The following is a 7,796-nucleotide window of genomic DNA, read 5'->3' as shown; positions in this document are numbered from 1 at the left end:
CCACCACACACACACACACACGCACACGCACACGCACACGCACGCACGCACGCACAAAAGATTATATTTCTTTAGATATATGTCTATCTGAACATCCGGTGACCCAACAGTATTTTTCATCTGAAAAACTTTCTTAACTAATAGTATCATTTTAAAAAATTGATATGCTCCAAATAAGTTGGCGCTCTATAATTGTTTAAATAACAACAAATAGGAAAAAAAAGAACGCGATTATTCGTTTTGTAAAATAATTATAATTCACTCATCCAATAATTATTATCTTCGCCATCGTTACAGAAACTAAGCAAGAGAATTATACAGTCCAATCAAAAATTGTCGTTTATTTTTAACAATGAATACAAGAGATAGGTAAGACACTTTTGAAACTTTTTATTAAATTTTATTACGGTAATAAAATACTAAGATATTTTTATAGAATAAGATTTATATGTTAGATTAAAAAAAAGAATTAAAATAAAGAAAAATTTATTCTAAAATTAAAAACGGCTAAAAATATATAAGATTTCAATTGTTGATCGATATATAAGCACTGAGACGTATGAATCTAATAAACAATATACAATATTTAGTAATAATTAGATTTCATAAAATCATATTCTTTTAGGCATTTTTAATTTAACAATAAATTTTGTTTTTTACTAAACATATTTTCTTTTAGCACATCAAAGCCTGCAAAAGAGGCTATTATTCAATATATTCAATCTCATGTGAAGGATCAGGCTCTTTATAAGGTAAGAACAATAAATGAAGAGCAACTTCAAAATATCAAATGTAGATGTAATAAATACCATATTATTCGTCCTAATAATCTAAGAATTGACGATCGAAGAATCTTATTAACTTTCTTATTTATAAATTATATTTCAATCCTAGTAATCTAAATTTTTATGTGCAGATTTATAACATAAACATGCCCGTGGACTACCTTATCAAAAAAGCGAACGACTACATTAGGAAGAACGGAAAATCTATAATTGTCATTCCTGATTTAGAGATATTAGGAGGTTATTTTAAAATAAGTAATGGAATTTTAAGGTCAGCATTACTACAACATTATACGTATGATCGAATCACAATTGAGAAAATGAATGTACAATTTTTTGTACAATATTTTTATTGAATTATCTATTTCAGCAAAATAATTAACTTTTCAGAGATTTGTCAAGTTTGAAAAGAATGGGAAATGCAACTATATTTACAGGACAGACAAAAAGTATAAGAGCTAACTTTGGATTTTCCAAACTTCAATTAAAGTGTAATTATGAGGTTAGATTTATAAATTACTAGATATTAAAATTACAAAATATTAGCATAAAAACATTCAACTTTTTTTTAATATTAATATTTAATGTACAGCTTATAATTGGCTCAATCATCTTTAAAGGCAACATATTCGCAGCTATTAATAGATTAGGAATAGCGGCGAAACTAAATGTTGATAATGAAGAATACAACATGAGTTTGGAGAACTTCCAAATAAAACGTGGTCAAATCATTGTAAACATGACTGGTCTAATTAATGGTTTAATGAATATCATAACTAATCAATGGCCTTCATTAAATACTGAATTGTACAATGTGATCGAAGTTATAATCGGTAATTTCGTTAAAGAGCAAATTAAATTTTATTTGTAATTTATAATAATGAAGTTTTTCAATTATAATCACGCAAAATGAATTAACAATCTTTCAGTAATGATGCGATAAGTATAGGTTTTAAAAAATCCCATTATATAGTACATAAATTTAACATATATTACTTAATTGTACCGCTTTTTATTTGTTATAAATCATTGTTAGAATATTTATAAAATATCAACACTTCTTAAATAATGATTTTGAATTTTTATTGTAATATATAGCAAAGTAATTATGTAATAAACCAAAAATATATCTGAAAATTCTATTATTCTCAAATATCATTTTGTACAGCAATATGCAATATATATAATACTTATCTGTATAATTTTTGAAAAATCTGTTTAAAAATGCGTATTTATTTTATATGTTAATATTGAAGAAACTTGAATGGATTCAATTAGATTGTGCATCGTTATTTGTATCAGCAATTATTTCTGCCGGTTTGACAATAACAGCTTCGGAAATTGCAGCTTTTTGTACATTATCTGTACATTCGTGGGAAGAATTATTTTCATCTTGCTCTAAAATTTCTTTTGTTTCAATATCACTGTTAGAATTAATAACTATAGGATTATTATCTTGCATGATATCGTTATTAATGTTACTAGTACATTGTATTTCCATGGTAGTATTATCACTGTCACTATTATTTGTACTCATTGCACGCTTCAAAGCTAAATATTCCTCCACTGATCCTGTTGGAGCTGTTTCAAATGTAACAGTTGCATCCGTAGTCGATGGCTGTACAGATAAGTTTGGTGATTTATTCAGCTTAGATAATCTTTGACGTTCCCGCAAACGTTTCCGAATCTCAGACTGTATTTTCGATTCTTTTATTACATTTTGAACATCGTCAGTCTGATAATAACGCGAAGCCCAAGTTTCTGTTGAATCCGATTTTGACAAAATAGTTTTGGATACAAATTGCTCATTTTCTTGCTGAGAAGAGACAATTTTATCTTGACTTTTATCTTCATCACTATTGTCTATTTCCATGACTTCACAGTAATCATCCAAATCAATATCATCTATATCTGTTGATCTCTCTTCTTCAACTTTACTTTCTTCTGTTATTTTCTGTTTTATCTCATCTACTTCTTCAATGATAATTTCATTTTCATCAGAAGGATTTAATTTCGATTTAACACTTTTATCACTTGATTCCTCATTAATTTCAGTAACGTTAATTTGTGTTGACTCTGAAGAGTTTGTAATAATAGAAGCAAGTTGTAATTTCCCACGTGACTTTTTCTTCGACTTTTTCCGTCTCTCAGCAACATTATCTGCAGAAATTGATATTGATAATATATTGTTTTTTATATCTACATTTCTTTCGGGCATTATTACTTCACTTGTATTAATTAGATGTGTTTTAGTTAAAATATTTGTACTATGTATCTCTATTCCTTCATTTTCTTTTCTTTCCTTCAAATCTTGTGAATTGGTTTTGATAGAATTTTCACCTAAATTATTCACAGATTTTCCAGCATTTTGCAATTCTTTATTCACTTGTGTTTCTTCCCTATCACTATCACTAGACAATAACTCAACAACTGGAGCAGGGTTAGGAATTACTAAAACAACATCTTCATCTTCACCTTTAATATTTTGTTGAGAACTAATAATTCTTTCTAATTGCTTGCGACAATTCTCTTTCGCTTTGTCATCTATGCTAATGTTATTTTCTATTGCTTGAGTATCATTTGTTTGTGATAAGTTAGAAGGAATTATGTCTTCCTCTTTTCGTATCAAAGCTCTTATTGCGCGAGCTCGCATTTCTAGTTCTAATAAATCTAACAAGCTGTCTCCTTCTTTTCCTTTATCCTTATCATCTTCCTTTTTAATTTTAACTTTTTCAATTTTATCATTACTTTCGCTTTTAATGTTAGATTTTATTTTAACATTAGGTTTATTTACATTACTTTTCTTATTAACTGGCGCTTTTCCTTTAATTTTTGTTTTATCTTTTTTTAATTTTCCTTTCGTACCATTCTCCTTTTTAGACGAATCATCATCAGTTAACCATTCCTCTGTATCGGAAATGATTTCTAAGGAAGGACCTATTAAGAGGAAATTATAAATGAGCAGTTTATTTCATAAAACTTACATTCTATATTAAAAATACCTAGTATTTTTATTTATATACCTGAATTATCAGAATCTTCATTTGTGTCTGAGGACTCCAACATAGGTTTGCCATTTAATATAGATAATATTCGAGCTTTAGACATACCATTTAACTCACTTTCACACCATTCTTCAAGTTCACTTAAATCCATATGCTGTATAAGAATAATATATATATACTATTTGTGTTTAAAAGAATATTTTCGTATAACTATTATTAGCTTAAATATTTCATAACTCACTTTAAGAACTTGTGGTAGCATGAGACGAATCTTTTCTGGCTTAACAGATTTAAAAAGTTGTCGAGCTAGTATTTTACGATCAGACAAATATTCTCTAATTGGTTTTAAATCTCTTGCATCAATCTCTTCTTCGTCTGACGATAACGACGAAGATGTGTAAGAAGATGCACTGCTGTATTCCTAATAATAAAATTATCTTTAAAATAATGTGCACTAAAAATCCTTTTGTAATATTTTCATAATTAAAAGCAAAATGTTCTATAAATATATAATTAATGATAAATACCTTATTGTTGCCTATGCTATTTTTATTTTTAGACATCTTTATATCATTTAAGAAATAATTGCTTTAATCTGAATAAATATCAATGAATATTGAAATAAATTACTTTAACTTGTAAAACAATTCCCTCTTCTAATATTTTTATCTGAAAAATATATAGATTAATAGATACTTCACACAATCCTGTTACATTATCTTACATTTTTTGTTAAAAAATAAATCTACATGTGAAAAAGAAATTAAAAAGGAAAATTACATGGAAAATTCTATAAAAAATACAATTAAAAGTAAATTTAATAAAAGATCGAATCAATAATAACCTAACCTATTTCTAGGTTATTCTTGTCGCTGTATAAAAACAAAACTAATAGAAATTTCACTTGTCACCATTTATAATTACATATAATACTTACTTTATTTATTAGATACAACGTAAATAGTATAGCTTATTTCTTGTAACAATTATAATTCGCATTACTAGCAATTCTTGTCCATTGTTTACAACGAATTATAACAGATGTGACAGCGATTTAAACGGCATGCGCCATCATTTGGTGCATTCGACAACGACATCATCGCAATCCGATAAAGATTTACTAAGGGCATCGTATAGATGTCACTAAATGAACGTGCCAACGCTCTGTCACATTTCAATGCAACATAATGCAATATAACCTGTACCGTTGACAACTATTTGTCAACAAAATGATATTAATTAAGTATAATTGCTGAATGCTCGCTCACAGTAAGTACTATCGTATTAAAGAAATTAAAATGTTTCATAATAAAAATAGAGAAATTCTATCTTAAATGGATTTTTATAATGGAAACATTTGTCTTTGACAGGCATTTGACAGATAATCAAGTTTCCAGTTAAAAATTAATCAGTTTTGAAAATTATCATATATCACATATCGTTATCTCAGTGCAGACACAAATATTTATGAAACTTTGATAATTATGCTGATTGAGTATTTATGATACTATTTGTCAAGTTTAGTGCCAGTCACATATCTTTGCCTAGCACCTGTATAACTCAAGGAACAAAAATGTTGAATCGCTTTAAGTCAGTATTAATGAATGCTGTAGGCGCAAGCGAGCTTGGCCTACAGTACCCTAATGATTCAGACAATGATATGATGACAGACTATATTAATTCTAATTATGTGGTAGAAGTAGAAAATAAACCTTATAGCCGTCCAAGTTTTCTAGGCTTGACAGCTGAGGAAACGCAGGTATTTCCGAATCCTTATATGAATTATATAACAAATTGATTTATGTATTTTTTAACTCTTATAATATGATAATGATATTTGTATTAAATGAATGATTGTTTATTTTTGTTTATTAATAGGTGAGTGCAGATCACAGAGTAAGACCTATAATAGTTCCAAGAGATCTTAGCCGTTTGCCGTGGTGTGCTGGCTATGCAGAATGTATAAACGCTGGAAAGAGTACTTGGAATGAGGATCAAGCTTCAGCAACACGTGGAGATTTGAAATTATTAGATGTTAATGTTACATTGCCTTATGTCATGTTTTCAATGTTTGATGGACATGCAGGATATCAAGTGGCTCTTACAGCAAGATTACATCTACACAGGATAATCCTTGTGTGTGCTATCTTTGAAAAAATTATTGTCAAAATAATTCATATGTACATTATGTAAGATATTCATATTAATATTTAAAAATAGGAAAGGTTACTGGCTATACCAGGCAACATGTTATTAAATGAAGATGAAAATGAACTGATAAAGGGTAGAGATCTAGTGACAGGTGCTATAGAATTAGCATATAGACAAATGGATCAAATGGTGGAGATGCAAGCTCAAAATGGTGGTGGTGGTTGTACCGCTATTACAATTTTATTTCTTAATGGAAGACTTTATGCGGCAGGAGCTGGTGATTCAAGGTATGTAATTTATATATGTATAATATAATATGTATATTATAATTTATGTATACATATACTCAGCAAAACATCAACAGCAACAGTTAGTTATAATTCCCAATTGAATAATATAATTATTAAGTGTTATAATTATTAAAAAAACGCTTGTGGAAAATTATAACTAACAGTATTCTTAGTTAGTGTTTCCTGAATAGTATATTGTGTGATAGATTAAATATTTATGTAATTGTTTCTAAATGATTACAGGGCCGTATTAGTTTTAGGAGAGGAACAACGTGCTCTTACTAGAGATCATACTCCAGATTCTGAATCAAATCGTGTTAGAGCTCTAGGTTTTTTAAGAAGTAATGAGTTGCTCAAAGGTCATTTTACTCCGTTGGAGTTTAGAAAAAGACCGTTGCAAAAGGAATTGGGATCTTTGGTTTTATATAGAGAACCTTTTATGACAGGTTGGGCATATAAAACTTTAACACATCCAGATTTAAAACTACCGCTCATTTCAGGTCATGGAAAAAGGGTACATTGTCATATATCTCAGCAATAATTTATAATTTTATATAAAAATGCTCTCTTGTTTATGATATAGATATATATAAATTAATTATTTATAACATACAGAGCAGAGTAATGGGAACGATAGGTGTGACTAGAGGCTTTGGAGATCATGGTTTGAAAGCAGCAAATACCGGTGTTAATATCAAACCATTCCTATCATCACAACCTGAAGTACAATCTTTGGATCTGGACAGTTGCAATCTCACCGAACGAGATTGTATTATTGTCGCCACGGACGGACTTTGGGATGTAGTATCAGATAAAACAGCGGCAGCAATACTTAGAAAGACTCTTGCACCTGATACTCCATCATTAGAATATAGGTATCATCGCAAAATATATACGCAAAAGTTAATTTAACTACAATAAACTATAATGTATCTATTGGTTTTCAGACTCACGATGGGTGCTCAAGAATTGGTGCAAGCAGCAAGAGGTCGATTAATCGGTAGAGTTTGGATGGGAAAACCGGAAAATCCTAATGATTCGGACGAAAAATCCTCACCTATAGCTTCGGTGGACGATATTAGCGTGTTAGTAGTACCTTTATATCCATACTTATGCGAGCATAAACAGTGGCTAAAAACAACACAGCAAGAACGAAAATATGCTGCGGATTCACTAGCAACAATGTGCTTCGATTATCCTATCTCTAACAGATCCACTGATAATCCCTCATAATGCATCATTACGGTAATCTGATCAAATGCTCTGCGAGCATTAATAACAATGTTATTATTCATATGCAGCTAACGAATTACATTTATTTGCATTATTATAATGATTTGTCGATATTCACGATGATTTTTATTTTACTGTAGAATAATTAGCGATATTCAAGTGCACAGTTGCCGTATATTCTCCTTGATTCGCAAAATATTAAATTATTGTATACTGCCACGTATATATGTTAACTACAAATAGCTATGTTCTTATTATTTAAGTAAACATTCCACTGTGACATTATTTTATACAACATGAAATATCTACAATATTCCGAATATATGTGATCA

At 29.1% G+C, this 7,796-nt stretch overlaps 3 protein-coding genes across 3 annotated transcripts; 2 read left to right on the top strand and 1 right to left on the bottom strand.

Annotated features, from left to right (window-relative positions):
* Nucleotides 1-352: 352 nt before the first annotated feature.
* Nucleotides 353-1,656, top strand: LOC105623122. The gene is made up of 5 exons (XM_012204520.1): nt 353-369; nt 680-752; nt 917-1,056; nt 1,176-1,287; nt 1,378-1,656. The coding sequence occupies exons 1-5, from the start codon at nt 353-355 to the stop codon at nt 1,654-1,656; spliced, it is 621 nt and encodes a 206-aa protein (XP_012059910.1).
* Nucleotides 1,657-2,055: 399 nt separating this feature from the next.
* Nucleotides 2,056-4,353, bottom strand: LOC105623103 (dentin sialophosphoprotein). The gene is made up of 4 exons (XM_012204502.1): nt 4,318-4,353; nt 4,032-4,211; nt 3,809-3,944; nt 2,056-3,722 (listed from the first exon to the last, which is right to left on the bottom strand). Exons 1-4 carry the CDS (start codon nt 4,351-4,353, stop codon nt 2,056-2,058), a joined length of 2,019 nt encoding a protein of 672 aa, XP_012059892.1.
* Nucleotides 4,354-5,363: 1,010 nt separating this feature from the next.
* Nucleotides 5,364-7,464, top strand: LOC105623102 (protein phosphatase 1H). The gene is made up of 6 exons (XM_012204501.1): nt 5,364-5,549; nt 5,669-5,926; nt 6,011-6,228; nt 6,475-6,745; nt 6,847-7,106; nt 7,179-7,464. Exons 1-6 carry the CDS (start codon nt 5,364-5,366, stop codon nt 7,462-7,464), a joined length of 1,479 nt encoding a protein of 492 aa, XP_012059891.1.
* Nucleotides 7,465-7,796: the final 332 nt, after the last annotated feature.

Source organism: Atta cephalotes (genome assembly GCF_000143395.1).
Source record: "Atta cephalotes unplaced genomic scaffold scaffold00053, whole genome shotgun sequence".
Lineage (NCBI taxonomy): Eukaryota > Metazoa > Arthropoda > Insecta > Hymenoptera > Formicidae > Atta > Atta cephalotes.
This window is presented reverse-complemented; position numbering and strand designations above follow the sequence as displayed.